Source organism: Macaca mulatta, chromosome 15 (genome assembly GCF_049350105.2).
Source record: "Macaca mulatta isolate MMU2019108-1 chromosome 15, T2T-MMU8v2.0, whole genome shotgun sequence".
NCBI classification, from domain to species: domain Eukaryota; kingdom Metazoa; phylum Chordata; class Mammalia; order Primates; family Cercopithecidae; genus Macaca; species Macaca mulatta.
In genome coordinates, this window is record NC_133420.1 from 99,058,514 (window position 1) to 99,080,597 (window position 22,084).

Genomic DNA, 22,084 nt, shown 5'->3' on the forward strand with positions numbered 1-22,084 from the left:
CAACAATAACTGCTATTTATGTTACTATTGTTAGGGTAGTTTGTGGGAGGCAGTATATGAATAATTCCATTTAAAAAATTGGGGGGATGGTACTGATAAATGCACTTTGTTTATGAAATATTTGCTATGTGCTCAGTGAAATTAAATATCTCTGAATGATTTTATTTAAGAACACTTTAAAGGGTTCTTTCAAGTCAGAACATCACAACAGCAAATTAATTAATTACCCTAATATGTGAAAAGAGACCTCAGACTGGGAGCTTGAGGACTCCTCAAAGATTTAAAGTACTGTATAGTCATGTTAATTTTCTGTTAAATGTTAACTTGAAGATTCAGGTCATATCACAAATTTTAATTCCCAGAGATGAATTTGTTGACCCTTCTACACTGGGTTGGTAAATGCTCCAGGAATCAAGGTAAACCAGAGTACCCAAGGAATGTCCATGGCACAGACATGAGGGATGTGCTGCAAAACACAGGATGTGCAGGACTCACACTAACTGGGTAATGAATAAGACAGCATACCATGGCAACGAACATCACATTACATGAGAAGGAACAAAATGGCTCACTTGGAGGGACACTCACCTGGTTGCAATAATGTCTGATGAGGTTAAACACAAAGCCCCGATCCATGAGGGAGAGAAGGTCATACAAGAAGAAAGCCAGGCTGATGTTCATCTTTTCCGCCTGTTCATTTTCCTTAAAAACAAACAAACACCCAAATCATTTTGTGGTACACTCTGGAGTTGAACTCCCAGGTCACTGGCGGGAAAGTTGGGAGAGACAGGTCCTATTGTTTCAGCCACTGTCCCTCTGGGTGACACTGGGCAAAGTAGTTAAGTCTCCTTTAACTAAAGCCATGACTGTGAGGTTGAATCAAGTAATTATTCATGTACTGTTAATATTTAGGTGCATTTCCTTCCAGTCATTTTTTTCTACATGCATGTTTATATGTGTATACTTAAGCTCATTCTCTATATAATATGTTGGATCCAAATTTTTTTTTAATATCCTGGTAACTATTTTTTTTTTGTAACTATTCTCTTTTTTTTTTTTTTGCAAACTGACTTGAAGAGTACTTACTGTCTTCAGTGAGATAGTTTCTTAATTTTTAAGGATTATTACAGAAAATTCAATCAGGATAAAAGAATTAGTTTTCACCTAAGAAATGTATTCCCCAATTAGGCAGCATTTCCAGCCTAAGAGAGGTCAGAGTCATACTCCACAGGGTGAATTCCTCCATGAATCCCAATTAATAAGCTATGCCTATTTAAAAATTTTTTAATTTGTCCGGGCGCGGTGGCTCACACCTGTAATCACAGCACTTTGGGAGGCCAAGACAGGTGGATCACCTGAGGTCGGGAGTTCAAGATCAGCCTGACCAACACGGAGAAACCCCGTCTCTACTAAAAATACAAAATTAGCCAGGCATTGTGGCGCATGCCTGTAATCCTAGCTACTCGGGAGGCTAAGGCAGGAGAATCACTTGAACCCGGGAGGTGGAGGTTGCGGTGAGCCAAGATCGCGCCATTGCACTCCAGCCTGGGCAAAAAGAGCGAAGCTCCGTCTCAAAAAAAAAAAAAAAAAAAATTTAATTTGCATTATTTCTCAGCGCTCATATTTATGAGGGATTTTACAGTGCTTCAGAGCAATCTGGGATTCAGTTTTTCATGTTTATGTCCTTTATTCTCAGAATGACACATCAATTTCCTTTGACACTATTAAAAATATGGTTTGAAACTATTTTGCTCTTTGATTACGTAATTTTCAAATTCAGGCCATGCTGACCAATCAAGTCACTGGGATGGATGGAGACCTGATAAAGGGGTTGCCACAGTGTCACTGAGAGGTCCTTGAACTCTCTCCACATTCTCCACGTGGTCACTCCTCCTGGGTGGTTTACATGACTCAATATCTGGGTTTAAAATCTCCAGTCTTGGCTTTACCGCTGGCTGTGTGTTACTTTTGGAAATTTTATCAACCTCACTGTGCCTTATTTTGACACCTGCCAATATGGAGATACCATTGCTGTTCCAACAAAGTTTGCCATGAGGAATAAACAAATGAAAATCTCCTGAGCACTTGATACTACGCAAATTCTCAATAATGACAAAGCTATTAATAATAAACATTGCTTCCTAAGATTTTTGTAGCTACCTTTTAAACATTTGATTTATTTCATTTATATATTTTTTAGCTTTTATTTTGAAACAATTTCAAACTTACAGAAAAGGTGCAAGAATAGTACAAAGAACTATATTGTATACCCTTAAACCAAGCTTATCAGTACTTGACATTTTGCTACATTTGTTTCATCATTCTATGAATATAAAAACATGTTTTTCTGAACCATTTGAGAATGGGTTGCAAATATCATGCCCATTTACCCCATAATACTTCAAGGTGTATTTCCTAAGAGCAAAAATAATGTCTTTCATATTTACATTTTTCTTTTTTTTAGACGGAGTCTCACTCTGTCACCCAGGCTGGAGTGCTGTGGCACCATCTTGGCTCACTGCAACTTCCACCTCCTGGGCTCAAGCGATTCTCCTGCCTCAGCCTCCCGAGTAGCTGGGATTACAGGCACGCGCCACCACACCTGGCTAATTTTTTGTATTTTTAGTAGAGACGGGGTTTCAACATGTTGGCCAGGCTGGTCTCGAATGCCTGACCTCAAGTGATCTGACCACCTCAGCCTCCCAAAGGGATAGGATTACAGGTGTGAGTCACTGCACCTGGCCTGATATGATAATTTAAACCATAGTCCATATTGTAATTTCTTTTTGTTTTTTTTGTTTGAGACAGAGTCTCACTCTGTCACCCAGGCTGGAGTGCTGTGGCACCATCCTGGCTCACTGCAACCTCTGTCTCCTGGGTTCAAGCAATTCTCTTGCTTCTACCTCCCACTTGCTGGGATTACAGATGTGCACAACCATGCTCAGCTAATTTTTGCATTTTTAGTAGAGACGGGGTCTCACCATGTCATCATGTTGGCCAGGCAGGTCTTAAACCCCTGGCCTCATATGTGCAATTTCTTTATAACAATTTTCCAGCCCCATATCAGGGTCTAATCCAGTATAACATACTGCATTTAACTGTCATTACAGTTATATTTTAATTATTGTTTTTAAATGATGCTTATTTTTCTCTGATTATAAAAGTAATATATGTTCCAGGTAAACAATTTAGAAAGTAAAGAGTAAAATACAGTTACCTTCTGTGGTTTTACTAAAAGGGCTGCAATTTCCGAGGTGACCACATTAACAATAGTGGTTATGTCATCCATGAAACGGTCAGAAAAACGAGTCCTCCGAAAACTGTCCCGTTTGTCCATGTTATGTACATGCTGGGCCATGCTTTTCACCTACGGAGGGGGATGGGGGAAATGTCAACATGGAGATTGGTGACCTGCTTGTACAATGCGGAAAAGGGGGAAAGACTCACAAAAATGCTAACAATGGATTTTCTGACACTTTATCTTTGCTGGTGGTGCCCGAGCAAGCTCTGGACTAAAATGCTGCAGACACACCAATGGTTACCATGGTGGCGGGAGGTGGGAAGGGTGTCCTCTTTTTGACCCCAAGTCAGAGGCTCCCTTCTTGCTGCTGACAAAGCCAGGAGCTTAATTCTTTAGCTACAGTGTTCTCAACTGCCTACTTCCTGGAAGGCAGACCTGAGCTGGGCTCCTGTAACCAGTTAGGTGTCCTCTATCATAGGACAGAACACATGACATAGGAAGAAACTGTTTATCACAAAGTCCTTGATGCGAACTGAAATCTTTTCTGTTCCTGAAACTACAGTAAGGAGAACAGGGGAGAAATGTTCCTTCTATCTTGAGTTTCAGTGTTTCTTGAGGGAGCACAGTTTTTCCAGAAACAGTTCTATAGTTTCCAGCAGTTATCTTCTGCTCCTGTAAATTTTAGCTATATTATACACTGAGCAGGAAATCTTGGCCAGCTGGAAACAGAACCACTATTTACAACATTGCCTCCAGGGGAAACATTACCTTTAGGGGAAATTTTGAGTTCTATAAGTCTAATTTGTAGTTACATACATAGTGCAGACCGTCACCAATTGACACAAAAATATCTCTATACAGATTATCTATCTATCTAGTATCTCTATATAGATATCTTTGTGTCAATACAAGTACCAATTGACACAAATTGGTATATTGACACAAATTGGTGTATATTGTAGTTACATATATAATGCAAACAATTCATCAACTGACACAAAGATATTTATATACAGATACATCTATATGGATATATACATATAGTATCTATATATAGATATCCTTGTGTCAATTGGTGACTGTCTGCATTATGACTAGAATAATACTGTCTCAATGCCTACCACAATTTTAAATCAAGATCATGCTTATTTTTTGGACATCTTGGGGCCAGGAGATTCACAGGTCAATATAGGCCCCCATGACCCCATCTGAGGTTGAGTCTTATCCTTGTTGGAAGTTGCTTACACTATTAGGAACATGGGGAAGACTAAAAGGTCTTGTGGTTGGATCCCTACACTCTGAGGTCATTTTCATGAATGTGTCTAGATTAGTCAGAAAGCCACTGCAATACTACTACTACTACTACTATTACTACTACTACTACTACTACTACTACTACTACTACTACTACTAATGGCACTGGAAGTTGAACCACCCACATTTGCCCTCTGTGTTTGGACTGGAAGAAGAGGGGACTTCCGTTCCCAGGAGCTACATGAGAGGACGTTAATGCACTAACAGCAGAATTCAGTTTCTAAGGATGCATGCAGCACTGGCAATTTTTGTTAGCGTGGAAACAAATAGAAAAAACAAAGGGAAGGTAAAATAAGAAGAAAAAACCAGAGACGCAGGCTTTACGTGTTTCATGTTTTCAGATAATGCCATGGCCAGCTCAGGGAAGACCTTAAGGACATCAAATCCTAAAGCTCAGTGTAGAAACCATGGTTTCTCCTCACAGTGGCATCCTGTTTGGTTTGGGACACGGAGATAGGTTCATATCCCGCAGGGCCACACGCACCTGGTGAGAAGACCTGAATGAAGGGTGAGAACTGAACCCCCATTTTTGTCTGAAAAAAGCCTCTCTCTCACTATGTTCCTAACAAAGGACTTAAGAAGACAAGGCCTCTTTGTTTTGGGCAACACCAATCCTGATTCTGGGCAGGCTAAGCACCCCAGCACTAAGACTTTCAGAACTCACTGCTGTATTTGGCTCCTGTCTGCTGAGTTTGGCCATTCTACAACCAAATAAATAATTCTCACAATACCACACTTCCAACTAATGGCCTCTTTCCAGACTGTCAGCGGTTTGCCAGCTACTGCGTCCTCTGGATCTCCAGAGAAGAACATCCAGTAGAAACGCTGGTGGAGGCCTGGCCCATTATTTGTAGAGTGGGGCGAGGCACAAAAATATTTTCCCCTATATGGTCCTTTGTGGCCCATTTAGAGTAGGGGTACCTCTAAAGAACCCCTTAATGTGGAACTTCATGTCCTGAGTGAGTAAACTAGGTCACCCATTTATCTCTATTTCTCCAAGGTCTGGCTCGGCAGTTTCTAGAAGCACAGGGATTTTGTTCATTAGCAAGTGTGAAATTCACCCAAGGATTGCGTTTAACAGCTCTAATGCCAAAGTGGTTGTTCATTAGCGCTTGGGCATTGACACAACTAGAGGGTGTTAAATTGCCCAGGTTGTTGGCTAAGGCCAAGGAAGCCGTTGTCTTTCTTAAGCTTCTTGAAAAGAAAAACAAAAAACTGTTTTGGTTTTCAAATAACTTCCTGGGCATTGGTCAGGCAAATGCATAAACAATGCATGAAGAATTGGGCACCTTGTCTGAGTCTGAGATCAATTTCCTTGCAAAGTTCTGGCTGGGGGATGATAGTTTCCATTTGCCTGTACCCCAGCTCCCTGATGGATTTCTTGTCCTTCTCTCTCTGTCTGTGAATGCTGGGAAGGGGGTCTGAAGGGATCACATCACTCAGGCCCCCTTAACCTTTGGCTTCTGTTTGGAGTTGGCCAATAGGAGCACAAACAAGGGGATCAGTAGGTGGGAGAACAGAGAGGCCCAGGTAGTTACTCACTTCCACTGCCCTCATCCCTGCTGCAGTGGGGTCCTGGCAGTGGCAACATTTTTCTAAGGCCCCAGCCTGGGGCTCCTTTTATAAGACTGTCTCATCTGCCTCCAGATTTTTCTAGGCCCCAGTTACTCTGCTGTACTCTTGATATTTTAGAGCTAGCATAGAGAAAGGCTTCTGCCAGCTGCTGCTCCCTGGGGGCTCTCACCAATCCTCATTGGCCCCCGAACCTCCCACACATGCTGAGCAGAGTCCTTTTGATCAACGCTTTTCAGTTAACCCTTTTGGGCAATGGAAACTCTGTACTGCCAGGACCTGACAGACTTAGGGTTTAGGCTGCTGGTAGAACTGGTGTCTTGGGTGATCTGCATATTGACAAACCCCTGCAATATGCTTAGATTAGCAGGGACTTTCTTCCCAAAAAACTTCATCTGTTTACCATAAGAGACTTCCTAGAGGTAAGATGGGCCATGTGCTTTAGCTTACGCTTTCTCTCCTGGGCCACCCAAGCCCTAGCAAATAAATGTGCAAGGCCAAAAGCAGTTAGGGGCAGTGAAGTGGTACTGCTGAAGCCTTTGACTGACTTGGAGACTCTCCTTATGGCCACCACCCTTCCTCCAACCCCAACTGTAAATTTGGGATAATAAAAGCTCCTCCTGCCTCAAGATTGCCTAATGATTACATTAGATAATGCTTTAAAATGCTTAAAACACTGCCTGGCACATATAGAGTAAGATGCTCAGTACATTTTTGATGTGATTATTCTTTCTCCCATTGGTATGCCAACTATTACTGGGATTCTATGAAGAACAGAGTCATCATTACACCTGCAGAGAATGCAAACTTCCTTTGGAAAGAGAGCTCTAAGATGCCACATGGAACCACTCAGAATTAGTAATGCTGAATGCCACACTGGGAATGAATTATTTGTATGAATTATCCATAGCTGGATTATTACGACCCAAGTGAATCTTCTTCTTCTTCTTCTTTCCCACCCACCACCACCCCTGCCTCCTCTTTTTTTCTTTCTTTCTTTTTTTTTTTAGAGACAGGGTCTCAATCTGCTGCCCGGGTTGGAGTGCAGTGGCATGATCATGGCTCACTGCAGCCTTGAACTCTGGGGCTCAAGTGATGCTCTTGCCTCAGCCTCCTGAGTAACTGAGACCACAAGCATATGCTACCGTATCCTGCTAACTTGTTTATTTTTGCAGAGCCAGGCTGAGTGAATCTTCTTTATGGAGAGACATGATGGTGGGTGGGATGTGTAAATAGAAGCAGGATATAAAGTGCATGGGGTGTTGGTTCTGATACTTCTCAAATCTCAAGAAACAAGAGCAGAATGGGTTTTATGGCCCAGTCCGTTTCCTGACAGAGCACGGAGTTCATATCTCATTGCTAATGCTCTTGCCCCAAGACTTGTGAGCTGCAGCTACCACCTTAATTAGCTTAGCTTTTAGAATGAAAAAAATTCTGGTGTTGTCTGGGTACAAATTCCAAAAGACCTGTAGCTCTATTTAGGACTCAGAGAACAGAGGTGGTGTGGACCAGTGGATCATTAACAGGTTTAGAAGTCACCTGAGAAGACAGGTAAATGCACAATGCTGGCCTCCAGCCTCCTAATTTTAGTGCTTTGAGAAAGAATCTCTGCTTTATTTTTACTAAGCACCTCCAGGTGGTTCTGTGACAAGGATTTGGGACCATGCTTTGGGACCCTTCTCAAACTAGAGGTTGGGACTTTGCAAAACTTCATGGAATTTGAATCCTGGGTATTTTTCTGTGGCACGAACCTGATTTCTTCTGCACGCTATTCCACATTGCTTCCTATTTCCTCCCCAGTGGATGTTTCATTTTTGTTTCCTTTGCCCTTTGTTCTGTGTCCTGTTGTTCAGCATCTCTCCCTTTTTCTTAGGTTTCAGCTTACATATAGAAACCAGAGCTTAGGTGGAAACCCTCCCATCTCTTTAGACTCTCTCTCTTTTTTTTGAGAAGTCTCATTTTATCGCCTAGGCTGGAGTGCAGTGGTGCCATCTGGGTTCACTGCAACCTCTGCCTCCTAGGTTCAAGCAATTCTCCTGCCTCAGCCTCCTGAGTAGATGGGATTACGGGCACATGCCACCATGCCCGGCTAATTTTTGTATTTTTAGTAGAGACAGGTTTCGTCATGTTGGTCAGGTTGGTCTCAAACTCCTGACCTCAAGTGACCCGCCTGCCTCAGCCTCCCAAAGTGCTAGGATTACAGGTGTGAGACACCACGCCCAGCCTAGACTCTCTTTAAAAAATATATATATATCTATGATTCACTTAATGGGACAGGGGAAAGAACCCAATGAATATAAAGCTAACACTATCACTAAATCTCAACCTACTCCAAATCCTCCAAATTGTTTGCATATATATTTTTATATAGTTGGTGTCTGTGTCTTTAGACCTTTTCATTCAACATCATCTCACTATGCATCTCCATTTATCAACACTGATGAAATGTTTATTTTTAGTGCCTCTATGGTAAAGTCCTTTTAATTCCGTTAATAATTAAACAAAAAAATAGTTATCACTATTATTCCCCTAATTTTAAAATTAAGGTATTATGGCTATACCTTTTGCTTTTCTGCTCGAATAATGGCAGAAGTCTTAGGATAAACAGATATACAAATTTCATTCTGTTTTCCAACAGGTATTAGTTGGGCCTTGCACGGTACCAAGCAGTGTGCTGAGGCTAGAGATGGGATAATACACAAGAGAGACCCAAATCCTAAAAATCTAATAGTTGAGACAGAGAAAACAATTAGAAACTGTGATAAGTGCTAGGAAGGAAATAAATAGGGTGCTCAGAAGGAAAATAATAGAGGAAGATATATTGCAGTATAAGGTGGTCAGAAAAGGCCTGTTAGAGGTGCTTCCACTGAAGCTGAAATCTACAGAGAAGAATAGAAACTGTGTGTGTTGGGGGTGCGGAGGTGAAAGCTAGCAAGCAGGAAGAGAATCTGGAAAAGGCTATGAGGCCAAAACAGCCTTGGAATCTTCAAAGCACCAAAAGAGGACTATGTGGCTGAATGACGGGGGAATGTGGCATGAGATGAGGTTAGAGAGGGAGGTAAACAACAAAATCATACAAGGGCTAATAGGCCATGATAAAAATTTGTGCTTTCTTCTCAGTGCAGTGAAAACCATCGATGGGTTTTTAAAAGGAGCATGACATTCTCTGTTTAGTATTGGCTGCCATGTGCAGAATGGGTGGGCCAAGGGCAAAAATGGATACAGGCAGGAAAAAGAGGGTGTCATTGTGAGAGGCACATGAGAGATGATGGTGTGTGGCCAGGTGGGGAGTGGTGAAGGTGATGAGAACTCACAGGACAGAGATAGATTTTCATGGTAGAAGCAACACAATTTAGTGGAAGAAGGATGGGGAGGGGTAAGACATTATTAGATTTCAAAAAACTATCCCAGGTTTTCAGCAGGGGCAACTCAATGAACAAAATGTCAATTCCTTTCTGCCTTGTGCTTCTCCTGGCCTATTGAGTGTAGACACAAATGTACAAGAGTCTCACCAGAAGCTCAAAGAAGAACCAGGCATACTTGAAGACTGTTTCTCTCACCATTCCAGTGCTGACCACCATCTGGAGGGCAAGCTCCTCGTGGAAATGCTAAATAAGAACCACAAAAATTAGGCTGTGATGACAAAGGCTATTATTATTCACCAACACTTCTTTTCTTTTCTTCCCCCCCTCCGCCAATTTAATAGCTTGTTACTGAAGCATGTGTCTTAGATGTTCTAGGCAGTAAGTGGTGGATGGCAAAGTCGGTGCTGAGATCACCTGAGACTGGAGGACATTTCGGTGGGTAGAAGGCTGAGGTCAGTGCTGCACAGGACAGACAGGTTTGAAGGAATGGACTCAGCCTGGAAGTGAAACTCTAGTCTATGGGGGAAACATTTTGGGTAGCCATCAAAACTGGCACTGTTTTACTTTCCTCTCAGGTCCTGCTGAAAACTCTGCGTGACCACGTGCAAGCCATTCTTCTCTTTGCCCTCAGTTTTCTCATCCATAAAATCAGTTGGTTGGTGGCAGCAGTTCTCAAACTGGTTTTTTTTTTTTTGTTTTTTTTTTTTGAGATAGGGCTGCACTCTGTCGCCCAGGCTGGAGTGCAGTGGCGTAATCTCACTCACTGCAAATTCCCTGGCTCAAGCAATCCTCCCACCTGCTTTAGTCCCAAATAGCTAGGGCTAAAGGCATGCGCCACCAAGCCCAGCTAATTGTTTTATTATTATTATTTTTTGGTACAGATGGGGTTTCACCATGCTACCCACTTAGTCTCAGACTCCTGAGCTCAAGCAATGCACCCGCCTCGGCCTCCCAAAGTTCTGGGATTACGGGAATGAGCCACTACGCCTGGCCTCTTTGTATCAGAATCCCTTGGAGGGCCTGATGAAACACAGACTGCTGGGCCCCACCCCCAGATATTCTGATTCAATAGCCTGGGAATTTGCATTTCTAACAAGTTCCCGGATGCTGCTGCTGCTGCTGCTGCTGCTGGTCCAGGGTCACACTTTGAAAACCACTGTCTGGATGGTATCGAAACACTCTGGGAGACTGGACAATTTTTGTTTTTATAATGTCAATATGGCATTGTGGGAAACAGGATGGATGGGGGTTTATGAGAGGATGTTGTGCTCTGAAAGGCATAGCAGTATCAGCCTTAACTCACAGCTTCTAAATTTCTATGTCCCAGGGCCAGATGCTTGGAAAGTCCCCTAGCTCCACTTTGCATCTTCGCTTCCCTTCAAGTCACCTACTGCTCAGTAGCAAATGGCGCACATGGTGACTTACACCTTTCCCATTCTCCAGCGTGTCTGGCTATGTGTTCACGTTCCTGACAATCATTTTGATGAGGAAGAAGTTCAAGACTGAAGATAGGGCAATCAGTCCATTAAAGAGTGCTTGATAATGTCCTGGTCTTAAAATAGAAAGCCTTACATCTTGGGGACTCCCTCAGTCCGGGGCAAATGAGAACAGTTGGTCACCCTAATTAATGCCAAAAATGATGTCTAGGAATTTTCTGTGGTTTTCTTTCATCTTATGCCCACAAAACCTGGAATAAATATAAACTCATTTTTTTTTTTCTGGTTAAGAAAGTAGGCAAGAAAGCTAAAGCTATCTGAACACCCTAATATCATAGCCTTATTTGCAAATTAAGTTTTAAAGTCAACACCTAAAGCAAAAACTGATTACAGCAAACATTGCTCTTGACAGTTGTTTAAATTATCCACAGAGGGCTAGGTGTGTTGACTCATGCCTGTAATCCCAGCACTTTGGGAGGCTGAGGAGGGCAGATTACTTGAGGTCAGGAGTTTGAGACAAGCCTGGCCAACATGGTGAAACCTCATCTATACTAAAAATACAAAAATTAGCCAGGTGTGATGGTTCACGGTTGTAATCCCAGCTACTCGGGAGGCTGAGGCAGGAGAATCACTTAAACTTGGGAGGCAGAGGTTGCAGTGAGCCAAGATTGCACCATGGTACTCCAGCCTGGGTGACTGAGTGAGACTCCGTTTCAAAAAAAAAAAAAAAAAAAAAATTACCCACAGGGTCCAGTATGCATGCAACCCAATGTACTAATTCTTGTGTACATTAAAATTTGAGAGCTACTCAGCTAAACTAAAAGATGACAAAGGGAAAATCTCTGTATTCATGCTTGGGTATTTTAACCAATTAGATCCCCAGTGGGTTAGTGGTGATGAATGGAGACTGCTTAGGTGTTTCAGCTTATCGGTTGGTTTCACTTCATTTTGTGAGGTCAGTCAAACCTTAATAATTTTAATACACATTAACACATTTGTTTGCTGTTGTGAGTTTTAAGTGAAGCTGTCTCACTTGAGAGAGGCGTGGGGTTGAGTTTTAATCAAGCAGGTGGTCTAACTGTGCACATGATATAACTGGACTACACTTTGATCTTCTCATTGTAGGAAAGATATGCTCCCCCAGCTTCAAAGATTGCCTCTAGAAAATAGGTCAGTTTGTCTGCCAGGGTCTTATGGCAAGAAGAGATTAGATAGGATAAGCTGCTTCTTAAAGTAATTTATGCTGCTTTCTGGGCAGCATTATTACAAGAACACCTTGCTCTGGAGGTTATATAAAATAGCCAAGCAGCAAAACCCTGTCTGCTAAGCTATTAAGGAAACATATTGGCCACACTTCCCTTTGAAATAAAATATCTCTATCCTGGTCATTTCAGGTCAAAACATGGCAGTTACAAAACCAAACAGGACATGGGTTAAAGAAATCAGGCTGTAGGCAAATAATGGTTTTTAAGAAAGGAAAATGGTATAATACTTATAACCAGTCACGGCATAGGGCCTGTGATAGCCTAATTCTAAATTTTAGAGCAAGTAGACAAATCTGTTTTTAGCCTAACCATATCTTTTTTCCACTTTTCCTTTTCGAGTTAAATCCTGGTACCTCTCACTAGACATATGGTGCCTGGAATACCGCGAAGTGTATAGCACCAGGCCCCGGCCCTCCCACACTTGATCTTTCCCTCATCCAGTCCAAAGGGAGCCTTGGGGAGGCTCATTCCCTCCTTGCCTGTTTAATAAGCATTACCCTGTGATGTGAGCTCTTGCAAATGGCTTCCTGTGTTATCCTTTGTAATAAGCGTATGTACTGTTTTTTTTCTTTTTTTGAGATGGAGTCTCATTCTGTCGCCCAGGCTGGAGTGCAGTTTCACAATCTCAGCTCACTGCAGCCTCCGCCTCCCATGTTCAAGTTATTCTCCTGCCTCAGCCTCCTGAGCAGCTGAGATTACAGGTGCCTGCCACTATGCCCAGCTAGTTTTTGTATCTTTAGTAGAGAGGGGTTTCACCATGTTGGCCAGGCTTATCTTGAACTCCTGACCTCAGGTAATCCACCCACCTCGGCCTCCCAAAGCGCTGGGATTATAGGTGTGAGCAGCTGTGCCCCGCCATATTTACATTTTTAAATGTAATTTTACATTAAATGTAAATGTACTTTTATTACATTTGTAATGTAATAAATGTAATGTAATAATGTAATGTAATAAATACATTACATTAAAAACTTCAGTAGCTACTATAATGGTGAGACTCTTCGGTGCCTAGAAGACAGGAAACTTGGGGCAGACAGCTTTTTTCAACTCCATCCCTCAGACCACACAGGCTGTGACTATGATTGGGGATTTTATTGCTTTAAAAACCCTGGTAAGCAGTTTAACAGCTTTTAAAGTTTCTGAACTCATAGGTAAGGCTGATTGTGAAGAATTACAAGGAAGCATCTCATATTACTTTATATAGTATTGAAACAAATGATACCTAATTATTGCCATTCACTTTTGTCAAGGATGAACTGTCCCCAGCTTTCTCTCTACTAAAAGGAGGCTAATGCAGTGGTTCTCAGAGTGTGGTCCTGGACCAGCATCAGCTGGGAACTTGTTAGAAATGCAAAATCTTGAGCCTCCAGCTCAGATCTATTGAATCAGAAACTCAGGGGGTAGGGTCCAGCGATGAGTTTTAACAAGGCTTCCAGGTAATTCTGATGCATGAGAAAGTGAAAGAAACACTGAGTTAATGGGTAGTTAGGTGGTCAAATGTGGGGTAAAGGACAGGGCTGCAAAAGTGTGGTGTGTGTGTGTGTGCGTGTGTGTGTGTGTGCGCGCACAACAGGACCAGGCAGGGGAGCACTTTGACTATTTTCAAGCACAGTGTGAGGGCATGAGGAAGTCCTTCTGTTCTTATCCCGTGATGATCCTCACATTGCTCTGTTCGGTACCTTTTTGCTGGCTGGCCTTGGGGCTGTAGTTGAACTTGGAACATCACTATTGCCAGAGCAATAGTAAGACATTCGGCTGCAGTTACGATCGGCGATCTAAAACACATAAACCATGGCTTAACAGTCAACCAACCATGGAAAGGTAAGCCAGACACCTGGAAATCACAACCTCAGAATTCATTTTTATGCATTTATTTTTTCCTGGTTACAAAGGTAAAATAATTGCTGTAAGTAAATATAAAACAAAGCAAAGACGGTGAAGTTATACCTAATTCTACTTGCTCTTGAGATAATCCCTGTTAATAGTTTGTGTGTAGCAACCTACAGTTAAAAACTATTTAAGAATCTGGGGTGCTGAGTAGTCCCTTCCAACATTCTAGGAGTCTGTGACTTCAGGGGACGCCAGGAAAAAACGTGTGGGAACAGTGCCTCTCTGTGGTTTAATATGGTACTGCACCACACTGTCTCCGACATACCAATACATTGTCAAAAACTACTTCCGAAAGGAAGTGGAGGGGTCATGCGCTATTAAACATTTTCTCCCTGTGCTACAAAATAATTCAAAAACTGTTAACCCTGTCCACATAAAAATTTAATATTTTCATTTTTATCAAAGAAAAATAGAAAGATCTAGGCTGTCAATAATAGCTGCAGACCACTTTTTTCCTGGGTGATCAGAAAGTGGTATTGCTGAAAGGGGTCTTCCATATGAGGCTGAACCATGGTGCGCTGGCAAATGTTTAACAACCAGTTGTCAGTGGGGTAGGGCTAATTTGTAGCATTTGCCAATTTCTGTGGCACAAATACTTTCATCATAGCTGATTTAAATCTGCCAACATGATGTCATGGAAATGCAGTTAGGGAGACATGTGCGGTAGCAAATCGTTATATAATATTTCCATCACACAGACACAGTAGATATAAAGAATGAAGAACTTAGATATCATAGCATACAATGAAATTATTAGGAAGGGACTAGGGTTAGCTTTTCAAAGTGAACTTTTAATTCTGGAGTAGTTATTTATATAGTTATTATTAGATTTACAGAGAAGTTGCAAAGTTAGTATTTCTTATATGCCTTTCATTGCATTTCTCTTAATGTTAATATCTTTTATGATAAGGTACATTTGTCAAAACTAAGAAATTAACATTGATATGTTACTATTAACTAAACCATGAACAATTCAGATTTCACCAGTTTTTGTACTCATGTCCTATTTCTGTTCCGAGATGCAATCTAGCATACCACATTGCATTCAGATTACCTTTGTTTTTAATATAACCTATTTAATTTTAAGTTTATACAATTTAATTTTAACAATATCTGTTTCAAAACTGGCTCAAAAAATTCTGGAAAACTAAGCAATCAGCCTTTGGGAACAGGTATGAGCTCGCTCTAGCACATCCCTGCACTGATTTTTGTAAGTCAAAAAGGATAGAACATGAATAATTCCTGATGGCTCAAACTATAGATCATCAGCATCTCAGGGGGTAAATCCAGGGTTTTTTTTTTTTTAGACGGAGTCTCACTCTGTCACCCAGGCTGGAGTGCAGTGGCGCAATCTCGGCTCACTGCAAGCTCTGCCTCCTGGGTTCACACCATTCTCCTGCCTTAGCCTCCTGAGTAGTTGGGACTACAGACACCCGTCACCATACCTGGCTAGTATTTTGTATTTTTAGTAGTGACAGGGTTTCACCGTGTTAACCAGGATGGTCTCGATCTCCTGACCTCGTAATTGGCCCGCCTCCCAAAGTGCTGGGATTATAGGCGTGAGCCACTGTACCCGGCTGAATCTAGTGTTTTTAAAAGATCCAGGGTAGACGGTTCTTAAGTTCATCCAGGGGTCAGGACCTCTGCAGAGATGAGGACACGAGGCCTAGCACAGTTAAATGACTTTTTCCCATGGCCACACGGCGGGGCAGTATCGGCGCCCAGCCCCAAACCCTGGTCTCCAGATTTCCTTCCTCATGCCACACTGTGTCAAGTGGGTGGAATTTGTAAGGGTGAAACTGTGTCTGTGTCTAAACCTAGAGATTTTGATTTCTCTTAATCAGGGGAAATGATATTACTCTAAAAGCTCAGCCACCCTGAGGACACAGATCACTGGAGAAAAACTTCAGACTAAGAATTCATCGTGGTAGCTTTGTGAGTAGACTAAAGACCACTGGATCGTGTACTCCATCTTTATAAAAAGGGTGAATTTTATGGTATGTGAATAATATCAAAATCTTTAAAAAATTCCTAATGAGAGACAATCTACAAAATACCTGATCATTACTCCTCAAAACTGTCAAGGGCATGAAGAACAAAGAAAGTCTAAGAAATTGTTCCCAGCAAGAGGAGCCTATGGAGGCAAGACTACAAAATGTAATGTGGCATCCTGGATGGGATCCTGGGACAGAAAAAGGACACTGGAGAAAAACTGAGAAGTGGTGAATAAAGATGAACTTAATGAATGATAATATTGCATGAATATCAGTTCACAAATTGTGCCAAAAGTACCATTTTAATGTAAAATGTTAATAATGGGGAGACTGGGTAGAGCATATATAATTCTGTAACTCTAAAACTGTTCATGATAAAGTAAAACTTTATCATGAAAAAAATAAAGAATTCATGGAGGGAAAAACAATATAGGGCAAGTCATCAACCCTCTCAGGATGTCAGTTTTTATTTGCTTATAAAATTTGGCATTGCTCCTTGGGATTTTTTTTTTTTTTTTTGAGATGGAGTCTCACTCTTGTATCCCAAGCTGGAGTGCAGTGGTGCAACCTCGGCTCACTGCAACCTCCACCTCCTGTGTTCAAGCAATTCTCCTGCCTCAGCCTCCTTAGTAGCTGGGATTACAGGTGCCTACTACCACGCCTGACTAATGTTTTGTTTTTGTTTTTTTCCTTTTTTTTTGAGACTGAGTTTTGCTCTTGTTGCCCAGGCTGGAGTGCAATGGCGCAATCTCAGCTCATCACAACCTCCGCCTCCTGGATTCAAGAGATTCTCCTGCCTCAGCCTCCTGAGTAGCTGGGATTACAGGCATGTGCTACCATGCCTGGCTAATTTTGTATTTTTAGTAGAGATGGGGTTTCACCATGTTAGCCAGGCTGGTCTTGAACTCCTGACCTTGTGATCCACCCACCTTGGCCTCCCAAAGTGCTGGGATTACAGGCGTGAGTCACCGTGATTGGCCAATTTTTTTGTATTTTTAGTAGAGATGGGGTTTCACCATGTTGGCCAGGATGGTCTTGAATTCTTGACCTCAAGTAATCCGCCCACCTCGGCCTCCCAAAGTGCTGGGATTACAGGCGTGAGCCACCGCGCCCAGCCGCTCCTCGGGATTTTTTTTTGTGAGATAATCAATCTGTGGATGTTAATGAACGTAAGAGGTAGATATTAAAGCAACAAAACAAAATTAAAGGCAACCTTTCTAGGTATCAAAAGTTAAAGCTATTTTTTTTTCCTTGAAAATAAAATGCATGGTTCAGCCACATGACTGCACATGGCTAAACCCCTGATACTCTAAAACGTTGCTACCCGAGTTAAGCAGTTCTCAGCAAATCCTCAGATGCTGGTCTTGCTGCCGCATCTGTCAGAATGGTCTTAATCGGTTCTAAAGAACGTTAATCACTCCAAAGCTGAGCATGAAAGCGTCTGATCAGCACAGTGGGCAGCAGCACTGGTTGCTTTTGTGTTATTTCTCCAAGTTTTAGTTAAAAAATAAAAAAGCCTGTGTCCCCTTCCAGGGTTTGCCATCTTTCCTACCTTTGAAGACATGACGTTCTTCACTTCCTCGTCCGCTGCGGAGTGTGTCCCCGCGAGGTCTGGGTTACTGCTGCTCATCACCCGGGCCTGAAGCAGCTTTGAACTCACAGCAGCAGCTGATGTGCGTCCATAGGTGTGGTAGCGAGGGTCGGGGAGGGCAGTGGGAGCGCCTGCACCCCACCAGGCAGAGACATGTCAACACACAGGGGAACAGAATCACTCACGGAGTTTAAGAAGGAACTGAAGAGGGATAGGGTTGTTGAAAAGCCACTGGATTAGGCCTTGGAATTAGGGTCTTCTTAGCAAACCCTGGTTGGGGCAGGGAGGCAATCTTTTGGAGAGAAGTAGATGGGGCATACGGCACCAGGGAGTGGTGGAGATTGTGGTAAACAGCCGACACATGCTTCTTACAAAGGCAGGGGGTACTACTGGCTCCAGTCTATTACTGCTATCGGGAAATGGACCCCATGGTTGCTAGAGCTTCTGATTTCTCATGAGAAGCTAAAAATGTGGATATTTTTAATTTATCAATATTGAAATGATGACAACTTTACAATTCATGCAGTGAGGTTTTCTCAGATTCAAAAATCCATACAGTCATCTGAACCTTGTGAGGACTACTGTATATGATGCATATAGCTGTTTTTCATCCTTAAATGTTGACATGTTTTCACAAGTGGTTATGGGAGTCTGAGATACTACTATTTATTTATTTATTTTTTTGAGACAGGGTCTCACTTTGTCCTCCAGTTTGGAGTGCAGTGGCACAATCTCGGTTTACTGCAACCTCCGCCTCCCAGGTTCAAGTGATCCTTTTGCTTCAGCCTCCTGAGTAGCTGGGACTACAGGCACCTGCTACCACGCCTGGCTAAGTTTTGTAATTTTTGTAGAGATGGGCTTTTGCCATGTTGCCTAGGCTGGTCTTGAACTCCTGAGCTCAAGTGATCTGCTCACCTTGGCCTCCCAAAGTGCTGGGATTACAGGCGAGAGCCACCGCACCCAGCCACATCACTAGTATTTTTAAAAACTCAATCAAATTTTCAGATTTGCTAGAAATGAGGTTGCACAGACCAACAAAAGTGCCATGTTCATTTGGGCCTGCAATTTTGTGAACTCACTGATGCTAATGTTTATATCATGCTGACAAGAAGTTCTACTTGATTATTACCTATGTAAATAATTAAGAAGAATTGGGGAAATGCATTACTATTATTTCAATAGTTTAGTTTGAGGGAAACGTGAAAAGGGATTTTTTTTTAATAACAAAAAGTTTAAGAACCACTGTCATTGGATACATCTTATTTCCTTTATTATACTAGAATCCTAGGCATCAGTCACCACTTCTCCATCTTAAAAAAGAGATTCTCAGCTGAATCATAAATTAGCAAGTGGGTAAAGACCAGTGAGGGATTATCAAATGGGCAGACCAAATAAGTGTTTAGAGCATAAAAAGAGGCAAGGGAGGAAGAAAGATCTATAAAGAAACACATAATTTCAGCATTCATGTAAGTTTTGTATTGTTCTGAAAACTAAAATGGAATTTTAGGGTGTTCGTTTGTTTGTTTTAAGAGATGGGATCTCGCTGTGTTTCCCAGGCTGGACTGCAGTAGTACAATGATGGTTCACTGCAGCCTCCAACTCCTGGGCTTAAGTGATCCTCCTGCCTCAGCTTCCTGAGTAGCTGGGACTACAGGTATGTGCCACCTTGCTCTGCTAATTTTTATATTTTTTGTAAAGACAGGGTCTCGTTATGTTCCCTGGGCTGGTCTCCAACTTCTGGCTCCAAATAATCCTGCCATCTCAGCCTCCTAGAGTGCTGGGATTGCAGATGTGAGCCACTGCACCCAGCATAGGATGTTTTATTTTGGATCACACTGCAGTGGGGTGGAGGTTGTGATGCCCTGCCCACAAGAGTCCCATGCTCAGGGCAACTCTACCTGACTTGGGCACGTCCCTTTGCAGCTCCGGCAGGCGGAAGACGTAGTGCACGTATGAAGCCAGCAGGCAGTTCCTCCCATGCTGGTCCTTGCTCAGGTCCTTGCTGTTGTGCAGACTGTTGGCGATGGCCACCACGGACTCGAAGGCAAACTGGGAGAAGTTGGCTGAGGAACCAATAGAAAAATGGGTAGTCCCACAGCTGGTCCTTAAGGAGACCGAGGTGGAAGTTTCTCCAGGACAGTGACAATGAGTCCTGACCACTGATCAATTTAACTAGGCCTGGGAAGAGTAAATGGCTTTGGTGAGCTCTGGCATGCTGGCTCTGAGTACCGCAGATGCCTTCATATTCCCTCCTTTGACCTTCCTCCTCCTGCCACTGAGTAGCATGGATGGTTTTTAATGACAAAGACATAAGACTGTCCAGATCCTCCCTCTCTAAGCCAGGTTGTACACGGATGCTACTCAGCAGGGGCTGCAGACGGACATGACCACTATCACCTGGTTGCTACTCAGAAATGCAGACTCTCAGGCCCCACCCCAGAGGGTGTATGAATCAGGCTCTGCATCTTTACAAGATGCCCACGTGACTGTTGTGGACACTAGGATTTGAGATGTGGGGCACAACGCTGATTCTTGTGCAGATTAACCTAAAAATGTTTGCATATCAAGTCATTCCCACAGTAGACCCATGCATATTTGATTTACCGCATAGAGCCTCTTGTTCTGGTGGCCCACGCCTACGTAGTTTGGCTCCGATCTACTTATCTAACCTTGTACCCTTTTTGGCTCAGTTCAACTTCCCTTAAAATGAGGCAGTCATTGTATTGTCTCATCATGCCTGCTCTCTTACCTCTGAGACTTTGCTCATGCTGTTGTCCTCACCTAGAAAGCCCTCCTCACTCCTATCCACAAAATCACACCAACCCTGTGAATCTCAGCACAAGTCCCACCTCCTCCATGAAGCCGTCCGACTCCACACAGTACAGGGCTCAAGTGAAACTGAGTTACGTGATTCTCCAGCTGTTTCTGGTGGTAAACTGTCTCTCTGTGAAAGCCGGAATCCCTCCCATGCAAAGTGTATTTCTCATATTTTTTGTGCCCCCGCTGTGCTTTCCATTGCATAGACACAGAATAGGTTCTAAATAAATGCTTGTAGACTAGCCACCTCCACTTACTCTGCCTGTGCCAACACCACGTGGTCCCCACACCACAAGGTGGTAACTTGCTACGGAGAAGCTGCTCAAAACATATAAATATTTTGTCTGGTGAGCAAGTCTGTATTAACTAGCTGGAATATACAAAGCAGTGTGCCACATATGTGGGGGTGTAGAAAGCAATCAAAGGAGGGCAGAGCTCTGCAAGAATCTAGCTGGAGAGGCAACTGCTACATGGATGAAAAGTTAGCCTCCAACACAGGACGTTTGAGCTGTGGAACCACAAAAGATGCATCTCAGGGTGCAAAGCAGAGTGAGAGATTAAGAGGACACGCCCCTCCCTGGCTCTAAAAGCTCCCTCACTTCATTGTCCCAGCCCACTTCCACACGTGCTTATGTTTCACCACCAACCGTGCTATTGACTTTCTTCCTGACACTCCCACACTTTTCTGGTTCTCTGCTGTGCCACGCTCATCTCATTGCCCCTATTTTGTTGGTTTTCACTCTATCCCTTCTTCAAGGCCATCTCTTCGTGTGGACCTCCTGCATCCTCCCAAATGGATGTTTTCTCGCTCTCTCCTTTGATACCACCCTCCCCACCACCACTGAAAAATTTAGCTGTGTCCGTTTGAGGACCCCTGTCCTGTGCTGCTGACTCTTTGCCATATTATAAGTCCTCTAAGGTCTGAGATACTCTTGGTTATTGTCGCAAAGCCTACAACTTTTAGTACAGTACTGGGCATATGGATGGTACCCAAAAGATATCTGCTGGACTGGACAGCAAAGAGCTATATAGGCACAGCTGAAAATGGTGGCAAATAAAGATGCCCTACACCAGCCAGTCTACCCTGGAGGAGTTATGAGAACCTCTGGACCCTGGTCATGCCTCCAGGATAAGCTTTTGAGATTATTTGTAAGGGAAAATGTACACATTGTATTTAGTGTTAATTTGTTAAAAGCAAGCATTTGAAACAGACTGTAAGAGAGAGAACAGATGAGTTCTAGGGGGAGGGATGAATAGGGAGTGACTGCTAAAGGGTATGGGGTTTTATTTGGAGCTGATGGAAATGTTATGAAATTAGATTGCAGCGATCATTGCACAACCTTGTGACTATACTAAAAACCACTGAACTATACACTTTAAAATAGTGAGTTTATGTTTTAACTTTAAAAATTGATCACATTGCGTTTCAATTTAGAGAGTTCCTTCCCTCCATTTAACACAGGTTGTCTTACTCTAAAATGTTCCATTTCCTGTTAGTCAAGAAAACAAAAATATCTTCAAGGTAAAATGAATTCATCAACGACCAGAAATGGAATTTGAAAGACTGCCTATAATCACTTAATAAAGTTCACAAAAAGC

At 42.6% G+C, this 22,084-nt stretch overlaps 1 protein-coding gene across 8 annotated transcripts in view; it reads right to left on the reverse strand.

Annotated features, from left to right (window-relative positions):
- DOCK8 (dedicator of cytokinesis 8) overlaps positions 1-22,084 on the reverse strand; it is a 238,624-nt gene that overhangs the window by 64,701 nt on the left and 151,839 nt on the right. For 6 of the 8 annotated variants that reach the window (XM_077966188.1, XM_015117845.3, XM_015117843.3 and 3 more), the window contains 6 exons: positions 19,567-19,731; positions 17,630-17,799; positions 13,873-13,968; positions 9,640-9,735; positions 3,218-3,367; positions 589-702 (listed from right to left, as the gene is read on the reverse strand). In XM_077966188.1, the coding sequence (XP_077822314.1) occupies positions 589-702; positions 3,218-3,367; positions 9,640-9,735; positions 13,873-13,968; positions 17,630-17,799; positions 19,567-19,731 (791 nt within the window). The remainder of the gene's footprint in view (positions 1-588; positions 703-3,217; positions 3,368-9,639; positions 9,736-13,872; positions 13,969-17,629; positions 17,800-19,566; positions 19,732-22,084) is intronic. The other 2 variants (XM_077966186.1, XM_015117850.3) reach the window with 1 other exon arrangement.